Source organism: Parambassis ranga, chromosome 16 (assembly GCF_900634625.1).
Source record: "Parambassis ranga chromosome 16, fParRan2.1, whole genome shotgun sequence".
Classification (NCBI taxonomy): Eukaryota; Metazoa; Chordata; class Actinopteri; family Ambassidae; genus Parambassis; species Parambassis ranga.
Genome location: NC_041036.1, coordinates 6,529,954 through 6,551,852, shown reverse-complemented (window position 1 = coordinate 6,551,852; position 21,899 = coordinate 6,529,954). Strand labels below are relative to the sequence as shown.

At 41.2% G+C, this 21,899-nt stretch overlaps 1 protein-coding gene across 2 annotated transcripts in view; it reads left to right on the top strand.

Annotated features, from left to right (window-relative positions):
• Positions 1-21,899, top strand: part of znf407 (zinc finger protein 407) — a 123,728-nt gene that overhangs the window by 36,328 nt on the left and 65,501 nt on the right. For both annotated transcript variants that reach the window (XM_028426288.1, XM_028426289.1), the window contains one exon: positions 20,814-20,888. In XM_028426288.1, the coding sequence (XP_028282089.1) occupies positions 20,814-20,888 (75 nt within the window). The remainder of the gene's footprint in view (positions 1-20,813; positions 20,889-21,899) is intronic.

Here is a 21,899-nt window from a genome sequence, read left to right as displayed (position 1 = left end):
ATTTGCAGTATGATTTTTGCACATCTCCATCTTTTCAGATCTTGGTTTGAATATTAAAAAGCCAGTTAATAAACTTTTCAATTTTTGCTTCTCATGTTGCTGCGGGACTGGACAGTCTGTTCTTGTTTCTCTTTGTTACTGGTGCTGCATGCTTTGTTGTTTTCACTCTGGCCTGTTGTGCAGAGAGGATGCTTGGAGCGTTATGTGTCACATCAGGTGCGTCAGGATGCCCATTGGCTACCGGCCGCCGACCGGAGCAATCCCGGCCAATCAGCTGTCGGCGAGCTGACCTTTTTTCTGGCGCCCTGACCCTGATGGGAGGTGAAGTATGTGGCTGGTAGCAGTCAGTACTGGCACAGCAGGATGAGGAGGAAAAGGAGGAGGAGGAGGAGGAAAAGGACCAAGCTGGAGGGTGAGAGATTTTCTTGGCCAGTCACTCCTGTTCCCATCCTCTTTCCTGCTCTCAACTCGTCTTCAGCTGGAGTCATGACAGGCTCTCTTGGCCGGTATACACTGTGTTTCACATGCAAAGACCAACTCTCTTCTCTTGTTACAAAGTCAGTAGTACAAGAGTATAACCACATGAGATACTTCCAGACTTGTCCATTGTAGTGTGTGTCTGTGTTATTTGAAATGGTGACTTGTCCCATTTCCCTCTAGTCTCTCCTGTCGTCTCAGAGGTGCTTAGCAACAATCTGTCCTCCCGAACGAGAAAACAAAAATCAGAGGATGCTTGAAAACGCTCTGAAATGCAGTAATGAATATTTTAAACATAAAGGACCACTCTCCCAGCCTCCATTTGCCTGGCTCAGTCCTCCAAACAGCCCTTTTAAAGTCAAGTGATGGGGGTTAAGTTAATTATGCACATTAGGGCCAGCCTCCCTCCCTTACTTGCTCAGTTGCTCTGTATGTGTGTGTGTGTGTGTGTGTGTGTGTGGATGAGTTGCGGCAGTGGCTTGGGATGCCGAAACTCTGCCTTTAATTAAACACAGATGCAAGGAGGGAGAGACTGTCTGTCACACATACTTTTAACAGCAGTTGCACGCATGCAGACATGCATGGGCACAAACACAATTGAAGAAGATGAAAGAGTAATACAGACTTGGGGTGTGTGTTTCCTCTGCAAAAGGATAAATAACTACTTATGATGATGCTTATTCCTATATATTTTTCAATTATACACCGTTGATTTTGGATTAAGTTATGCTTTTTAGATACTTTATTTACTTTATTTTTGATGTGATCATTTACGAAGAGCAGAGGAGGCTGGCGTTAACCGATTACATTTGTTGCAAAAAAAATACCACATCAAGGCCAAAAATAATCTGAGAAGTTTTTAGTTAAGAACTGTCTGACTATAGTGTTGAAGTAATTGTAATTGTAACTTTTTGCTGCTTCTCCCACATTTATTTGACAGCTTTGATTACTTTTTCAGATTAATCATTCACACAGAAAGTGCCATTGTTAAGCATTGTGTTATGAAAGTGACAGAAAAATATATATACGCTAAAAAATGCTTGACTAAAATCTGAAAAAAAAGTTCTCCTAGAAATTCTATTACGCTTTATCTTGTAAGAGCTTACTTCTGCTTTCATCTCTCATACCAGATTCATGTGTAATTTGCTCTAATTAAGGATTTGCACCTTGCAGTTTTGCCATGCAGGATAGAGACATTTGCCTTCCCTGAAAGCTTTGAATTCAGAACCTCTTTCTTTCCTTTTTTGTCTCTTGGTTTCTCCTGTGCTACAGAAACTGGCTCATTTTTCATTAGAGGATTGCCCCATTATTTCATTTCTTGTGATAAAATGACAAAAGATTACTCACGAGAAATACTAAATACAGAGCCGGACCGATGGGATCTCCCCTCATATGTAATGCTGCTGCGCTATGGCTGAAGGCTTCATATTTCCTATTTCTCTCTCTATTATATATATCTGGCAGAGTTGTAGATACAAGAACTGTGTGTGTGTGTGTGTGTGTGTGTGTGTGTGTGTATTACATTCTGGGTGTCCCAATCTGATCAGACACCACTGGCTGGTCAGCAGACCTTGCTTTGTCTTATTTTAGCCAGAAAAAATGGTGAAAAATTAGTTGCACTGCTGACATTTCTGTCAGCAAGTTGGGGGAGAGAATAACTTATTTTACACAGAGAAGGAAGAAAAGGGTAAAAATAAAGAAAAGACAAGCCACAGATGGCTAACAGGGAATTAAAAACAAAAACATATATAATAAATAAATAATAAGCACATCATATCTTTATCTGAGATGATTCATATTTTATTTCAAAACAGTGGCCGTATTGGTCACATTTTTCAGTAGTGGATAATAGAAAATGTAAAGATACGGGTGGTGAAATATGAGTTGGTTTGTGGAGGTAAGAATGAGAAAAGATTAGTTTGAGATTAGAATAAGAGAGATGGAGGAGGGCAGAGAGTCTCTTTGTGTGTATGTGTGTGTAAGTAGTTTTCAGAGAGCAGAGGTTTGTGTGTCTGTCAGCGTGCGTGCGTATGAAAGAAGAATGATTGTACGCTACGCACTCCCACTTACTGTGTTGTTTACCTACCTTACAAGTAGAGATTGGACATCCTTGACGGACCAGCTCAGCTACACTTACACCTGCCCACACATTAGTTTTATTCTTTCTGACCTATCCAACCCCACATATACCTTAAATTCATACACATTCTTCTTAATTTATCCAAATTTACACAAACAGTGAAAACAAAAACTATAGTTTATACAGCCTGATAACTTTCGTGCTTTGCAAACTAATCAACATATATTTGTTTTGTGATACTGGCGCCATTGTTTTTGCATATTCATTTGCCTGTTTGTATCAGATAACCCACCTCGAGTCGAGCTCCCGCTGTTGTTTATTCAGTGAAGCTGTTTTTCTTGACTTTCCTGCTGCAGTCCTTCAGTAGTTCAGACGCTGGCAAACCATCCCCTGAGTGGCCCCGTGTCTTTTAATTTAACAAGATACCCACCAAGGAGACTTGTTTTGGCTGCTCCCCTCCATCCTGAGAGTCATTAAGACCGGCCCACGGTATGGGAGACCCAGGCAGACATTAGCATAACCAGTGGAGACCGTCAGAAGGAGCCCTGGGTCAGTGGAAACTTCCAGATCAAATGCTCCCAGTTACCATCAGAGTTGGACTCTATTTAACACCAGCAAGGACTAGTAGCCCTAAGGAACGTGTTACCAGACTTAAACCAACACTACCAGCATGCTCACACACACACACACATACACACACAGTTTTCTTCTGTTTTCATCCCCTCTCGTTTTAATGTTCTCTGCTGGGGAAGTAACATAATTTGTAGCACGAGTGTCCTTTTTTAATTATTACATTACATTACATACACTTGAAGGATTTCTATGCATTCAACTTAAATATTTGATTATAGATGTGCCAAAGTTGTGAAATGATCCATTCTTCTGCTGTTTATGTTATCAGCTAAATATCTTTATTGACACATGGGTTACCTGTAGATATGTATTATAATGTAATGTAGTTTTTTTTTTAGATAAGTTTTATGAAGGGAGAAGTCCTTGAAGTGACTTTAACAAACACACAAAGAATATGTATCAGTGTGAATTATATTTAGTAACAGAGAATGGTGAGTAAGCTGTGCCCTTTGTCAGTTGTTGAACCATCTCGAGTGTCAGTAGAATTGTGTTGTATCCTGTGTATCTGTGCCCTCAGATTTTAAGTACAGTCCTCTTTTTGTTTCTTAAAAAGGGCGTGTCATCTAAGTTTAGACTTTTTGCTTACAGTAAATGACATTACATGTGGAAAGGTCATTGCGATCTTGCAGCCGCTGTCAGTCTGGAACCCTCTTGACAACAATTTGGATTTCTCTTTAAAAGAGAAAAAAAAAGCCCTGAACGCATAATTTTCTGTCCATATAAAAAGCTCTCTGTTGTTTTTATCATCCTGGTAAGTGTCCTTTTCGCTCTGCCGGCCCTGATGGCATCTGCTTTGCTTTAGAGGAGAGCTGAGCGATTCACAGTGACGGACGTGGTCGACTCATCACGCAGGGCTAATTTACTTGAAGTTCGGCCGTGTTTGTGTTACTTCAGATCTGTCACGGGATCACATTGACGTTGCTATAGCATGCTGTTGTTTTGTTTTGGGCACTAAGAAATCCAAACACTAGGATAAGGCATGATGAATAATGCTGTCTGACAGACAGGGCCTGTTGTTGCTGGACATAACTGGCAGAGGCAATGAGTCTGTGTGCATGTGTGTGAGAGCATAAGGTCTTACTTGTAGAAATGGAAGTCAGTTTTCCCATGGAATTTTTTTTGTTTTGTCTTTTGATTGTTTTCCGCTACTCTCATAAAGCTGTTTACAAAAGGCATGCAGCTGCTGAAGGCACTTAAAACCTGTGAGAGCTCTTCAGCAGCTATTTGGATTTACATGGATTAAATTGCCTTGTGTAAATGAGATTACTCTTACCTTGCATTTACATTTTTAGTAACTAGGTTGATGTGCCAGGCAGAATGTGTGTGGTCAAAAGACAGGGATGTTTCTCTGGTGTATTTTTTTCAAGACTTTTACTAGTATAGTATTTATAGTCATGAATTTCTTCTTATCCAGAGATAATTCAGTTTCAAGTGCATCTTTTAAAAGCTGTTGGAATGTCACAAATAGTATAACGAACCAACTGCTGCCACTCTAAAGCTACTAATAGTATGATCTTAATATAACAAATATGTCATTACTGTATGTGTAGTTTTTTTTTACACAGCTAATGCCATTATTTAGTATTTTGAAAATTAGACTCTTACTCTAATTGAAAATTAAAGCAGGTGTTAGACTACATCTGAGACAATCGGTTCATTTTTTTGTCTAAAATGTGAAAATGTTTGGAAGACAGTCCAATATTTAGTCAGTTCTCTTGCATCTTTCAGGGACTGGTGGCAAAACACACAGATACATGTATATTAGTGTGTTTTCTAGCTGGCCAGCTAGTTGACACAACATCATAATAAATCTTTATTCGTTAAGATAATATAAGGAGATTATTAGCTACAACTTATAGCTGGACTGGTAGGTATAGCACTGACATGCCTGCATGAGTGAAAGGAGGGTGGGTGCTGATTGGTTGACTGTCCATTACAAAACCTGTACTTAACTTAAAAACTGTTGCTGTTTATAGAAATAAAAAGAAAACAAACTGATTACAATTAAAGGACAGTCCATAAAAAGCCCTATGTAGAAATAAGAATGATGAAGCTAGTGGAATCAAATTTTTTTTTTGACAATATAAAAAAGAAAGTAAGTAATTAACTTTTGTGCTTTTAAAGTAAACAGGGGAAAATAAAGTGAGTCTAAACTGTGGCTGATGATTGATTGTTAACAAAACAGCTCATGCAGGAACAATCATTTTCTTATACAGAACTGTTTTTGGATGATGTTACACAAAGATGAAGGTATTGTTTTTTTTAACCTATAAAAACACTTATGCTGGTTGAATCACATCTCAGTCCAAGTGAAGAGTTTGTTAAAATAAACCCAGTAAGAAACTTCTGAAAATATCTATTGGCCAAAAATCTTCCAGGCTTTAAAATCGCTCATGTGCATCACTTAAAATAAGTCTCTGGCTATCATAGTGCCAATGCAGCTTGCTAAACATATTTAGAGTGAAAAATATGCATCTTCCCACAACTCTCCTTACAGATGTAAGAATTGTTTATCTAGTTAACATGCCAGTCGACGTTCAAAAAGAGGAGAAAAAAAACAAACTGTCTAATTAGAGATGGGAGTCATTGTCATCTGTCTCATTATGAGGAATCATGAAGGCTTCTTATTTCTCTCTTGTGCCATTTGATATTTCCCTGTGTCTACAAATGAACAAGGGAGAAGTTTCCATATTTTAAAGCAGCTCTGTAAACAGAGTCACTTTTCTTTAAAAAAAAAAAAAAAACACACACACACACACACACACACACACCGTCAATTACCCAGTGGCAATGCAGATACAGCAGAGCGCTGTGCTGGCTGGCTGACTAGGTGACTGGCTGGGTGGTTGACTTGGTGGCTGACTGGCTTGTCACTTGGAAACTTCTGAAATGTGATTTACATCGAGAGCATGTTGTAGCAAACCCTATCCCACAGTATGCATATTACCCCCATTGTTTGTGACAGTTGGTTGTACCTGCGCTTGGGGGGGGAAAGAGCGCCAAGTAGGCATCCGACTTTGCATTTCAGTGGCTGAGCTCAGGGTCAGCAGCACATCTGGTTGACTGGGAGGTTTGTGTATGTGGTGTGTCATTTCTGCGTTTCACATTCCATAACTTGTGTACACAGCCGCACACACACACACACACACAAATACTCACACATTCACTTGTTGCTGTGCAGCAAGAGCTTGTGTGCGTAAACCAGCAGCAGCAGCAGCAGCAACAGCAGCAGCAGCAGCGACACACAAACGGCAAACCCGACACACCGGTGCACTCCTACACAAACAAACAAACACACCTGCTGCTCCTGGCAAGTCGCTCTGACAATCAGCCGAAGGAGGGAAGGCAAACAAAACAAACAGTTTAATTTACATGACAGTAGCCTGCTTTACATTAGCATGCCGTGGCAATGATAGAGTGAAGCTCTGCTGGAAACAGCAGGTAATGAAAAGTGATGGTCCTATTTGCGGTATACTGTAAGTACAGGAATGGGAAGCTTGAGCAGTCAGAACTAATAGCGTGCACTGTGCTGCATATCTCCCAGACAGTCCTTTTACTGTGTGTGTGTGTGTGTTTTTTTTTTTAAACTACTTTTCCAGTCCTTTCTAAAATAACTAATTTTTCAGCATTGCAGAATAAATATAAGCAAATAGTTGTGGTGAAGAATTCAAGTTGTGTACATGTGTTAAGTGAACTGAGGAGCATGATTTGTTGTTTTCCATTTCTCACAAAGTTTCTTCCTTTAGACAGAACACAAGAGTGTTCATGGAGTTTTTATGCAAACCAATTCATGTGCGGTTTTAACGAGCAATTAAATTCATCAATGAATAAGTAAACAGTTTTGGCCAGTTTGTAATTTCACAGAATGGTAATTGTGCGGCAGATTGTATTATTTATTTATTGCAATGTAATCTTTATTTCTACATGTGTGTTAAGTGTATGTGGTTTGTGGGTAGGTTAGTGTGTGTGTTTTTTTTTTGGTATTTATAAATGAAAGCATACACTCATTGTGTCATGTGTTTTGTGGTAATACTATTTGTGTGTCTGTACATGAATTTCTGTGTGTTTACTGGCTCCAGTGGTCTGCTCCTCATGTAAAGAGATAGTATCTTCCCACAACAGATCAATAAGGGAATATTTCTAGAATCCCTGGTTCTGTCTCTGATTTAACCAAATCATGTGTGTGTGTGCGTACAAATGTGAAGAATACTCACACTGACAACCTCACTTGTGTCCTGGTGGTTAGGTTGAACTTTTCCGCCATTATTAAATCTATTGGCATGTTATCAGACGTAGAAGGGAGGTAGAGACATGTATTGTTTCGTCTCTGCTCTTCGATGACACTTGTAATACATTGATTAGATTTGTTTTTTAACCTTTTCATCAATCAGTTCTATTGCTCTCACCTCAACAGCCTTACCATACCTTAAGTATAATAGGTAGAAGGTAGGTTTTTTTTTTAGACGCATGTACGCACTAAATATTGACACACTTACAGATACATCGTCTTGCACACAGTCTCCACCACCCCCACTCTTCACCTAGCTTATGTTTACTTGCTGTAAATTGTCCTAAAGGGACACAGCCACAGATGATTTATGGTTCCAGATATCATTAGATCCCATGTATTTTTACTCAGTGTAGCCTTTTTTTTAAGGCATGTGGCACCTTAAGTGGGAGGCGGTTGGTCATTAATGAGTGAATAATAGCATGTTCCCTCCCGTATATATTAGAATATAGCTTCATGTGTCCTCCTTCATGACATTCCTCCTTGTGATAGCAACGCTTTGGCAACAGAGGACAGCCTGCACTGATTAAATACAAAAATATTTATCCAGGAATTAACAATGTGTATGCAGAAGGCCAATATGTGTCAGAAAGTATGGAACGGATTCATTTTCTGGTAAATTCGAGTGACTGGCTGATGGTCTGACAGCTCAAGCTGAGTTGTTCTTTAACTGGAACTATTTAGGTTATCCTCAAAGGGTCATTAACAGATTATTGGCAGCTTATTAGCATAATAAAAACGATGACTCAATCATTAAGTACTTAGACCATCAGAAGTAGAATAATTGAAATGAAAAAGAAAGCAGATTTATTTTAATTGAAAAGACAGAAGGTTTTATGGGACTAGTCTATAGTAATAACATCTTTGTCTTTGATTATTCTTGATTAGGAAAAGGATGCGTAATAGCCATCACACGTTCGGAGAGCACAAGGTCATGTCCTTAAATGGCCACTTTTGCTGAACACAAATGCAAGAATATTATGTGAACTATCACATAATTATCGCTAGCCAATGTTTGACAGATTATTTATTTATTTATTTATCAAGGTAGTATTGTTTGTATACATCCATAATTGGTCCATCCTTGTCAGTGGTATATATGTGTCACAAATACCCCTACTGGTTTGTGGCTGATGTCATTTGCTTTGTTGGGGGATATAGATGCAGTTTTACCAAAAAGAGTCTGGTGAATACCTCAGGGAGGTGTGCACAGCGTATTAGACGAGGTTGTATACATGCAGTACGTGTACCATGTGTTTACTCTTCCATCAGATCACTTTTAATGTCTTGGACTTGTTTACTTTTTGCTCATGAGAGTATCAAACCTGTTGGTATAGTTTGCACACACTCTTTATGTCTTGCAGAGGTTGGACACAGACAGTTCAAGGTTATCCTCCAATATAACACAGTCTAGCTCACAGATAATTGTCAATAAAATTGATCTTTGTATTTTTTTACCCATATTTTTCTGTCCTCCTCCCCTCCCCTAGACGCTTCCCTTCACTCCCTCACTCTACTCTCCTCTGACTGTGTCCTTCTCTTTTCATCTTAAGCCAGATAAGTCTACTTCGACTGCCAAGAGCAACGAGTATCACTGCCTGCTTTTTTTTCCCTCCTCCTCTTATGTTCTTCTCACAGTGCACTGAAGCCATGTCGCAATTTCTCAGGGAGTTTTGATGCCTGGATGTCTCCTGTCTGGGTCCATCTCGTCTGAGCCGCAGTGCCGGCCCTATGCGATCTGAACTGCGCTGCCTCGCTGCAGGTCAGCCTTCACGGCCGATTAGTGTCGAAGCGCCACTTTGGTCACAAGTTGTCGGGAGCGCTTATCAACAGCGATCAGTCTCGCTGCTGCACTCTCCCTCTCTCTCTCTCTCTCTGTCCGAGTCCTCCACATCTCCTCCCTCTTTTTCTTTCCTTTCTGTTTTCTGCCCTCTCCCCTTTTGGCATTACCTCCCTCCCCCCCTCATGCTTTTCCCCTCAAATCACCATATTTCCATCTCTATCTTATCACTGTCATCCTTCTATTCTCCCACCTTCTTCCATGTTGTTTTCCTTGCGGGTCCTACATGTTTTTATTGCGATAGAGATTTAATGAGATCCCAAGCAATTCATAAGAAGGTGTAACTTATATGAGGCTTCACATTTAATATGGGGAACCACGACCATTTGTTTTATGTTGCTTGTCAATGAGGTTAAGAATTGTTTATGTGGTTAAGGGTGCTTGTGACCCTGCATAGCAGGACAGAGCAGGTTCAGATAATGGATGGATGGATGGTTAAGCGTGCTATTCATGCAAATGTCTCCATAGTAACCTGGTTTTGCACCTTTTTGCTACTTCTATGAAAAGCAAAAATGCAGACAACTAAAATTTCACTTGTTTTTTCCTAATTAATGAAACAATATTGATTGTGTTGCCACTTTTTCTAACATGACTATTGATACCATTCCATCCAGTCAAAAAAAAAGCTGATGGAATATCAGCCAGTCATCTCGAGGGTTAATGGTTGGTGCCAACATTCTCTCTTTTTTTCCACGTTTGACCTGCCTTCAGAGTCATTTTTCTGTGTTTTGAACAGTGTTGTGCACTCTATTTCCAGTTCGGCAGACACAGATTCAGTTTGTATTTATTTGCTATTTCCTTCTTCATTCTAATCTCTCCATCCCTCCTTCTCTTGGTGTGTCTGTGCGCCGTCAGGCCTTGTCCGTGGCAAGAGCGGAGACGAGTCATGTTTGGCCTGTCAGTATGGCTGCTAGTGTCAGTATCTGGAGCTGCTGGTTCCTCTGACAGCGCTGGAGGGGCTGCTGGTCCTAGCAGAGTGCAGCCGTCACCCTGTGACACGCTCAGTGTCACCGATCCCCTCCGTCTGGTGACATGGCATCCCCCTCCTCTACCGTCCTCCTCGTCTTTACCCCCCCACCCCCAGCCAGTGGCCTTTTCACTGCCACTCTGGAGTCACTCAGTCAGTCACTAACTGCCTCGCTGAGGACTCTTTAGTGGAAGTTGACCTACATGTGTTTCTGAAAGCTGATACTAAGATCTTTGTATTGATGCTGGTAATACTGTTTTTTTACATGCAATCCATCCATCCATTCTTCTAACTCATTTTATCCTGCACATGGATGTGGAGATTCTCTGGGTCTTTATATATTGTGCAAAACTAGAGGGCACAAACACTGAAGAGGGAAACCAATAAACACAAAGATTTTATTGCCAGATAGATAGATAGATAGATAGATAGATAGATAGATAGATAGATAGATAGATAGATAGATAGATAGATAGATAGATAGATAGATAGAGCCTCTGTGCACAGCAGGACTAAATATGTGTGTGATTTAATCTGGCCTTGGCGAGTGCGCAGCAGTGACAAATGGATGCTCACTATGAAACCCCCTCATCCAAGAGACAGTATTAGTTTTTGCTTTAATTACCAGCAGCAGTAATGTTTCCTATCCATAACTGTCGGCCTGCTAGAATGCAGCCTGGCAGAGGGGTGAGGGCCTTGTCTTTTCTCTCAGTGGGCCTCCTGTCTCTCCCCCCCATCCGTCTATCCTCTCTCTCTCTCCCATTTCCTCCCCCTTTCTCTCCTCTTCTTCCTCCTCCTGCCCCTCCCACCCCCTCCTCACTCGTCGCATCTTTCATTTCAATATTTCAATATTTATGCCTCATCTGAGAAAGTTCAAAGTCACAGTAAGGAGGCATAACTTTCTCCCGCCTCCCCGCCGTCAGCCCAGGACCCTGCCTGGTGGACAGGGAGAGGAGAGGCTGGTGACGGCTGGTTTCCCCTCCCCTCTTCTGGTCAGTGGTGACAGAAAGAGATGGGAGAGGTCTGGCTCTGAGTCGGATGCAAATGCAGACAGACTGTAATCAATATGGCATTTTAAAGCCAGGAGTGACACAGGTCTGACTGATACTGTTTATATTTAATACCAAAATCATTTTTGAAAGTGATTGTAAAAGTGGAAGAGAGTATTTTTTATATACTTTATATAAGATATGTCTAATCAAGTCTTCCATCATTCTTCTTTTCTAAAGCTGCATCACATTAAGCCTAGATTTTGACTGCACCAAATGGACATTATTTAATATTCATGTTCAAGCCGGTGTCTATACTGATGCAACACCCACAGCCAATATTAGATTGCACAGCGTGTAGTACCTCAAAGGTCCAGGGGCAGCACTCAGGTCCCATGGGTGCCGGTGTTATCCATGTCTGAGCTCATGTCACAGTGTGGGTACAGTTTTCTGTGGGACTAACTGACCACCTCTTTATAAAATCCAGAGCCAGTTTTAATAAATAAAGTGTCTGACAAGTCTGTCCTTTGCCATAAAGATCTCTGACAGCTGCCGTCTGGTAATAGATTAGCCTAATTACAGCGTCCCTGAGTTTAGATCACAACGTCACGTACAGTACTCAGCCTGTCGCTCTAATAGCCACCACAGCCTCCACTCTCCATTCCCCTCCTCTTAATGTAAAGTTGTAAAAAAAAAAAGAATAAAAAAAAAAGGAAAAGCCAAAAGGAAAAGGTCGTCCTCATTTGCATGCAAGCCTTCATTAGAATATGCGAATATGCTAAGGACTAGAGCGGGTGCTTTGCATGTGTAGGTGATGAATGGCCAGTGCATTGCAGAATAGGAGAGATGGAGGCTTCGTCACCCTCATCTGCATAGCATACTTTATTTACTTATTTATTTATTCATTTACTTTTGAGTGCTTGCTCTCTGTGATACATCTCACGTCTGTAGATGGTGACTGAGGAGGACCTTTGCAATTTACCCCACCCCTTCCTGTCCCGCACACACACTTCAATAAGACAAGCTTTATTAAATAGCTGGATGCGAACTTGAAGATTTCTTTGCTCTTGAAAAAAAAAAAACCGAGATATGTTCGGACCGCTCATACAGTAAAATGTTTGTGTTTGTTTACTGCTTTATACATCGCAGCAAAGACTTAAACAAGGCATTAGGATAGGTAGAAATTGGCTGTTTATTGAGCAGTGAGTTAACCTGTGAAGCATTAGAGAGCGTTATCGGTGGGAGGGAGGCCAACGCTCAGTTGAGTAAAACCTTTTTTTTTTTCCTTTTTTTTTTTTTGGTCAAGGGAGGGTGTGGGGTTTAGGAGGTGGAGGGCGAGTTTCCAGAGAAACTCTTCTCTTCACTCTTCTGTGTTGCTGGGGCGGCAGATGGTGGGTGTCAAGACAACTGCAGCAATAGCCAAACAAAGACATCCTTTGTGTGTGTGTGTGTGCGTGCATACTTTCTGAGAGGTGTAGAAGTGTGCTAGCTTTGAGTAGGAGGCAACAGCATCTATAATAACACTTGAACGGTGTATTGTGTAAATTTCTAAGCTGTACTCTCTTACTCAATCTTTAGTCCATTGTCTTATACCATTTGAGACAACTGACACCTCACTGGACCTCAGAGCAAATACTCTGTTACTCCTGGGTTAGAGAAAGTACTTTTCAGTTTTGCTAACCAGAGAAGATGACAGATGTCACATTTACAGTTCAGCTCTTTATACACCACAAAGTGTGAACTTCCTCTTTGAGCAATCTTCCTCCTCTTTCAACACTTACAGTTCTTTGAGCCTAATAAGTCATTCTTTGATAGGATCGCTGAATATTAGATTAGTACCATAGCGGTTTATTTTGCTCCTCTGGAGTGTGACCTTAGCTGCCCTTCACAGAAGCGCGAGGATAATGAGAGTGGTAGCTGGCCGACAGACAGGCCTGACATCCCAGCTACGCCCTTCACTCAGCTGGCTGAGGAAAAACGTCAATACAGAGGCCTTATGTTTTATGGATTATCTGCTTTAGCAAAACTATAGTGAGAGAAATACAACTCTCGCTTGTCATGTTGCTTCAGTTCTTTTTAATGTGCGAGACCACTCACCAAAACAACAGCGTTTGAAATTAGAGGCTGTCTTCTTTGTTTGTTTCTGTTCAGTTTCTCTCTCTCCCCGTTCTCAATCTTAGCATCTTTTGCGTGCTCAGGTCTGAAGGTGGTGACCTGGGATTCTTTGATTTTCTGGATCGTATTTTTTTCCAATGCATCTGAAGAAGCAATAGTTTTGGGTGCTCCCATTTGCCATGCATCTGTGTTTACAAAAGGCAATGTTTCTGTCATGAGAGAGGCCTTCAACTTTTAAAATGTTATGTCCTTTACTTCTCAGACTTTATGTTTCATTTTCATCTCCTTCAATTTCCTCCTTTTTCTATTAAACCAATCTTCTTCACCATCTTCATAATATGTTTAATTTGTTCTCAGAGGATAAAGCTGAGTGTATAGTAAATAGACTGAATAAATCATGTTTGAGCCTTTTTTGTGGGCAGGGGTGTATCAGGGCTACTGTTCATCCCCAGGAGGCACAGGGGAAGCTTGCTGTTGTAAATGGACCCAAGTGCAGCCCTGTTATCCACAGTTTAATCTGCCCACTAGGGGCTAGAGAGAGAGAGAGAAAGGTCGGGAGGGGGGTGGCGGTGGAGGTTTATCATGGCTCTTGGTTCATGAGGATACTCAGTGGTTAAAGTGGTTGCATGGCATGTTTTCTCTCAGTTAGACTCTTTAACAAGAGATAAGACCCTTCTGGTTATGTGAAAAAGAATGTGCACAGTTCCCCTAATATTAGACTTGGACTGCATGATCAAAAATATAATGCTAACAGCAGTGGTGTCTGCCTCTGATTAATTGTGGGAACCTCTGACCACAGAGGGTCAGTTTATTTTTATTCTTCCATCAAAGCAGTCATTCTAAAGTAGGAATGTATGTAACAGCTTCAATAGTGTCAGTGCAGAAACCTTGAAATAACACTTATTGCCTTAAGGAGCCTCTCAGATGAATTATATCAATATGTCCTTTAACTGAATCCTATGATGCTAAAGTGCTCTTTCCAAGTGTTCATACCTTGCCATGATTTTCTTTGTTGATTAAATGTTATGCTGTTTAATATCACTAGGAAAAAACATCTCTTTTCATGTAACATGTTAGCTTCAGTCAACCTCTACTGACAGTAGCTGTGCTATCCTAGCAGTATAAGCGCTTTATAAAAATACATTCAGGCTTGTAAAGTCATTTTGCTTAGTGCTAGATTTAGTGCTTAAGCAAGCCTAATAATATTGAAAGTACAAAGAACACAAATAGGTTCTTTTTTTATTATTATTATTATTATTATTCACTCCCCGCCCTTCACCTCTTCTCCCAGCCGACGCCACACACACCTGAAGAGACCATATAAACATAAGGAAACCTGCATTACAAATTACTGCACATCATAGAAATTGTGCAGCAAGCTTTTTAAAATACCAGCGCTGCCAGTGAGGCGCTTTGTAATTTATCCCTTCACGGCTGTTAGCTGCGCAGCGCAACAGTGATTTATTTGGTTTAAGAGAAGTTTTGTTTAGAGAGATAATGAGCAGGACTTCTCTTTAATGATTTAACACGGCGCGGTGGAAAGGAGAGGGGGGAAAAAAGCACATATATTTTTCATATCTTTAACTGCACTGCAGAGAGGAAGGGAAGGAAGGAAGGGGAGAAAGATGCATTAGCAAGAGAAGCTAACAGCCTCTAACAACCTGCATTTTGATTCATTTTGTTTTGTTGTGTAAAACGAGACTTTTTCACCTCTCTGTAACAGAGCATAATTTTCGAATGTAAAGTATTTCATTTAACACGTTTCTCAAGACATGTGCTGTCTTTACTGCGGATTGTATTTTTTTTTTTAATCCATAAAAGTAAATCGTATTTGTGCTGATACCACACAATGTGCCAGTTTGTAGAAATCTGTTTTGAAAAGTGCTGTAGCCACCTCTGTAACTGTCTGTACCTCCTTTTTTTACACCTCTCTTTTCATCTTGACACCAAATACAGTATTATTCTTTCTTGTTCAGCATTTTCAAGTTTCTTCCCTCACTTAGGATTTAAATCCCAAATTAAAGCAGTTAATTAGAAAATATAATGAAGCTGAGTAGCATAATATGAAAACAGTGCTATGACGCTTAGAGCTGGGGGGCTTCGTCGCGTTGAATCTGCCATCGGCACATAACGATGATGATATCAATAATAGATTACTTCATCAATCGCTGTTCTCTTGAAGATGGAAATGCGCTGTTGGGAACAGACTGAATTTTTATTTTTCATTATTATAATTTTTTTTTTTCCTCTCTTTTTCTCTCCTTTCCTGTAGCTTGAAAATGTCTGTTTCATCTCACATTAGGGTGTACTCTGCATAAATGCAGGTGGAACTTGCTCTCCTTCTAAATGATCCTTTAATGGAACAGTGTGCACTGGAGCTGGGAACTCTATGGGGCGCTGCCACTGTCGATGAGAACTTCGCCTCAATCAATCCGTCAAGCCCCATCACCTGCCTCAGCAGATGATCCAAAAACCCCTTTGGAGAGGCAAAGTGAGCTTTTTATGTACCCTCCTCTAAGACTAGAGGACACATATACACACATACACACACACACATGCATGCAAGATGCACACACTATAGGCGCGTGCACGCACAGGGAACGGCGTCACAAGTGAGAGGTGTCTGTTTCACTGAGAGCCTTGACGTTGATCAGTCGTCAGAGAAACTCTTTGCCTCTCTTATTTTTATCAAGATCATCTTAGAATAGATCAAGTGCTTGCTTTGCTCTGGCACAGGCTTGAAAACAAAATCAATTTGGATGTTTTATTTATTTATTTTCCTCCCTTAATATCTGTTACATTATGGGATGTTTCCATAAGCGGATCTCTTATAAAGCCTGAGCAATATTGATGCAAAGTCGCCTCTTGCTTCCGTCAAACAAAGCGACGGCCTCGCAAACTGCATTTGCCTCTGCTTCTCACCCTAGTTCCTATTCACTCCAGCTTATCTAGATACTCCATCATGATTTTTCATATTCTTTTATTTCCCCTTCTTTCTCTCCCGTGGCTTTTCTTTCCCCATCCTTCCATCACCATCTATCTCCACATCTGCAAATTTGACATCACATTTAGTTCTCTCTCTCTCCCCCCATCTTCTACTGCTACAGGCTGGCTTGTAGTACATCCATTAAACCCAGCCTGTAAACTCAGCAGAATCCTTCCTGCTTCCTCAGTCCTTATGCTTGATGTCTGCCTGTCTGTCTCTCTGTCAGAAAAGCAGTCGCTCCGTCTGTCAATAAATGTCTTATCTTTCGACTTCTTGTTCCTGTCTGTTTATCCGTCTGTCTGACATGTCGGCAGCTGTCTCAGCGCTCCAGGGTTGCTGTCAGCCAAGTGTTGGTTTCTGTTCTTCTGTCAGTTCACCTGCCTGTCAGAGCTTCTCAGATTAGACATGTCAACTTACTTCCAGGTTTTCCGCTTCTCCAGGATGTGTTTATAAAAAAATAAACAAGGAAGAAACACATTACATTTACTCTGAAGAGTGAATTAGTTGTGGCATTGTGAAATGTTCTTTATGTTCTTGGTCTGCTTCTCCAGTGGTAAATATAGAATGTGGGTGCAGTATCCTTTGACATGAAAGTTGCTAATGTATGTGCTGCTATAAAACTTACACTGTTCTGTCTCTGTATATCTAAATATGGAAATATTACACTGTGGAAGAAGATGTTGATGATCAGAAATAGTGCGATAGGAATTGAAAAGTGTCCTAAAGAGTGCAGAAGATGACATGTGGGATGAGTATAGCAGATAGATGGAAGAGGAGGAGACGAGTGGTAGAAGAAATAAGATAGAAGGAGATGGAGGGAGGAAAGTGCAGAGGGGAGCTACCTGCTGCTGATGGCAGTCAGAGTCAGTGAAGGATGGAGGGCGATCCAGCTGTGACATTAAAGCAGCAGGTGGAGGCCATCATTAGGACTGGCACAGGAGGCTGGATGAGCCCGCACACACTCATTTCTTTGGGGCCCAGAGGACCACTGTGGAGTTTACGTGTGTGTATGTGTGTGTGTGCGCTTCACAAAAAGAGCTGAAGCATAGTCCCATAACTTCATCCCTACTTCCCTTTTCATCTTTCCCCCATGGAACTGCTCTTCCTCCCTGAGTTTTTCGGGCGTCTTCACTCGGTGAGGGTTGAGCAGTTCCTACATCTGGTTGCTTCCTCATAATGGCTTACCTTTTAACCACGTGCAATTCAGTGGTTTGTTCACTTCAGCTTCATTTTTCACCCTCATGGCTTTTGGGTTCATGGCAGTGCACAGCATGCAACAAACTGGATACTCAATCATTTTCAAAGGAAAACCAATACATTTCCTTGTACCACCGTAGTTGGTTCTTTGAGGATGTTTTCCTGTTGACCGAAATGATTTGGGGTTACTGACAAAAGCTTACAAAACCAGCTGAAAGTAACTCACAAAAAAGTTTGCAAAGTTATGTCCAATCTGGCTTCATCCTAGCATGCCTTGTGCAAAGCTGTTGGGAATGGATGTGCGTAATTTAGGGGTGGGGGACCAAGGGGGGGGTGGGTGACTACAGTACATCTAAGCCAAGTCTTGCTTGAGGCTTTTTCTTAGATCTCCCATCCCTCCCAGACCTGTAGATGGGCCTATCCAGGAACACCATTAGGCAAATGAAGTTGTTTGTATCAAATATTGACATGTTATCTCTTCATCATCAGGCGGCGGGAGGGAAGAAAAAGAGAAAGATTGTAACTGTGGGTAATTGAGCCGTGTCTCCCCTGCTTATCGGTAAAGCTCCGGCACGTCACGGACCTAACGAGCTGTGGCGCGCCGATTAGTCTGAAGGGAAAGTCGAATGTGAAACACCAGAGCCTCTGTCTTCTTTTCTTTTTCTTTTTTTTTTTTTTTTATATCTGCAATGGATATTATGAGCCTCCCTGGAGGGCAGAGGCACAGCCTTATTAGTTCAATTCATAGGGGGGGAGAGAGAATTGATATGGATGAATGGCATGTTAAAGTATCCCTTTGTTACAATAACCATCAAGGCTGATGGTTCGGGCTGATGATGCAGCCCAAGGCAGCAGGACGACAAGCTGAGGCCTTGACCTGGATGGCAGAGGATGCACACACACCAAGGGCAGGGGGCTGATTACACACTGCCTTAAACAAATGGATTTGCCCCTTTAACATTTAGATATGGGATCTTTCTGTGTGTTGGTGTGTGTGTGTGTGTATACATGAGATATTGGGTACTTGAGAATGTCTTTTTGTGAATAAGGATTGCCATTTGTCTGTATATGTATTAGTATGTGTGTATGCAGTCTGTGTTTTATCTCGGTATTATCAGAAGTCTGTCTGTATTAGATATGGTTAATAGCTAATTGTGAATGCACTTGCATCACAATTTGTCTGCACATTGTGGTTGCATTTTTCCTTTTGTGCATGGTTATTTACTGTGGAGTTTTTGTGCAGTATTAACACCCATTTAATGGTGTGTGTGTGTGTGTGCACGCAGGCTGTGCCAGGTGCCTCCACAGGGCATTAAGCATCTTGCACTCGTGCCACTCTGAGAATAATCCAGTTTATAAAAAAGGGTGAGATGAGAATCTCACAACATGCCAGTTTGATTTGTACCCCTTGCTATCAAAGAATGCTAATTAAAATCATATTTTGCATATGTCTTGTCTTTCATGCGCATATGCAAATTGCCCCTGTTGCCTTTCAGCACTCTGTAATTAGGTTTATGAAGGACAGCTGTAATACATAATTAACAGAAATGTTTGCAAGCTCTTTTTCTCCACGTCTAAACACGACGACTTAAACAAGCATGCGTGAAGTGTTCCAAGGCCATGCTTTTCTCTCAAATGTATTGATGTATTCTTTTACCCCCCATCCTCTCAAAAAAATATCTTAATTATGCTGTTTGTTTATTTATAGATGATGGCGTCAGTCAGAGGCGCTTCCAGTGGGCCAGAGAAGCTCAGCATTTTGATCTTGCCATTCCCCCTGATTGGAGTATACAAGATTTAGTCATACGCGCTTGCTTGTAGTTTAACTCCAAGGCAACATTCTGGACGGCTGGATGGATTGAGTTAGAGAGGATTGAGAAAATCTAGAGTGATGATAACGAGGCAAAACAGTGGAACATGTTTGAATATTTATATGGTAGTGTTAGTTAGCACTGGCCTAAGGGCCCTCGATGACGGACGGGACTCTGGGGCCATGTTAGGATGGAGGACGCAGCCGTGTGTGTGTGTGTGTGCGCTTGTCCAGACGTTGGGGGGGTTGTTGGGGTAGAGAAGGGGGGCACGAGCTGACATGCTGACATAAATGGTGAAATAATTATGCTTTTGCCTTATGATAGAGTGACTACTGAAGTTAGTAAGGGAAGGCACAGACGGGCTTGCCGAAGAGAAAATACAATAACGATCTACTTGGAAGAATGAAAAGTGAAACATCCAGAAAAGAAAAAAAGACGTGGGAGGAGCAAGACAGAGGACGAACCCAGTGTGTAGTGACAGTGCCAACCACATGACTGCCGGTTCAACTCCCTCTGCCTCTTTCATGTAGCTCCATCCTCGGCTCTCAGATGTGGTCATTGTCTCTCTGTTGCACAATAATGGGAAGTGATGGGTGCTAAATGAAAAGGCCAGGGGATGAAAACACTGGTGAAGCAGCTTGGATGTCAGAGTAGTTAGTCCTGTCATCCGTTCATTATGTTTTCATATGCTGTTTAGGAGACATGGTAAACTCAGGGCCCTCGACGAAGTCAGGACATTGTGGTCACTGTCAAGCGATGGCACCCTGGTAATTTTAACTGTGTGTGCGTGCTACTGCTACGTACTGTATATATATATCTGTGTGTTTAAATCCTTGCACGTGTGCACATTCTTGTGTGACACATTTATGCACAGCATGTGGAGGATTGTTCTAGATTCTCACACTAATGTCTGACCAGAAAAGGTGCAAGTTCAAAAAACAAACTTCTTGTAACTCCCCATATAAATTTGTGTCTGTTTTCTCAATCTGTCTTTGATTAACAGAACAATAGTTATATGAGCCAAAAACCTGTTTATGACAGCTTCTATTTGCTGTTCTGAAAAGTCAATGTCAGATGGGTTTTTTCCTGGAAAAATCTGGGAATGTAAGAGAAGGAATGGCCTTGTCTTCTCATGCAATTGTTGGAAGTAGTGTCTAATAGTGGGACAACAGCAGACAAGCAGCAGACAGTCTCTCTTATCAGAGCATATCATTGAAGAAGAAAAAAAAAGTGAATGGCCAAAACACAGATTCACTATCCGCCCTGTATAACAGCTCAATGTGGGAGAAAATGACAACAGGAAATGTGTTTATAATCGAGTATTTTTGTAAGAATGCTGGTTTATTTAACAGCTTGAAAAAAGTAAATTTTGATCAGCACACAAATGTTTGTTAATAATCATACATATGTCACTTATGTGTGTTTTCTAGATGGGCCTTTGTAATGAAGAAACACCTTAGTACCCACCTGCTGGGAAAACATGGAGTTGGACAACGTAAAGAGAGGTAAGGTCACAATCTAAGCATCACAATCTGCCTTCTCGTCATAAAACAGAAAGTGGAGCTTGGAAAAGTAAATTTCTAGAGCCTGACTCTTAAGTGTCTTAGCTTGTTTTTTGACAGACAAATGTAAGAGATACACGAGGCAATTAGGTAGATTTTGGAGGATGACTGCTACAACCTCTGTGGAGGTCTGCAAGCTTTTAAAGGGAAAAAAAATCCCTACTAGTTAAATTTCAAGTTAAATATAACTTGAGATCCTCCCTTTCCCTAATGAGTTAAATGGCTTTCACTCATTCTGTCTGTCTCGGTTTCTTGCTTACATCCCTTTTTTCTGTCAAACTTTATCTGGCTCCCTCCCTCATCTAAGTCTCTGCTCTCCCTCTTGAATTAAGGATGAATGATGTTTCTTTTACCATTTTTGTGCGTGTGTGTATGCACGTGTGTGTTTCTGCGTATGTGTAATGTCTCCCGCTTGGCCCTGTCTATCAGAAACAGAGCCCTGCTGTCAGTGTGTGTGCATGTGTATGTGTGTGAAAAAGAAAGATGAGGAGATGAAGTTGTGAAGCCCCCCACTTCTCCCCCTCTCCAGAACCCTGACAAGCCAAAATGAGACGTTAAACACCTCTCAATCTGTCAAGCGGGCCGCTAAAATAGAAACAGACCCGCTTTTTCATTACTCCGCAACCAAATTGATACTTTTGACAACGTGTGGTATTAGATATGACAAGTGGCTTCAGATATGAAAGTAAGCACCCCAACCAGATGCCTCTCCATCTCTCAGACATTATCAACTAAATTCCTACTGTCAGCTGTTCATCTGGATTAGATGGAAACAAATCCTCATATCCTCCACTGCTTCAAGTCTCTGTTTCATTCACATTGTTGTTTTTGTAACCTTTATTTATCCAAGGATTTAGTAACATTATACCTCATTCATTTGCGTCTGTCTGTGACTGCTGTCTGTCACTCAGCTAACCGGGGATCAATGACCTCTAGAGTCCAACTATTACTGTG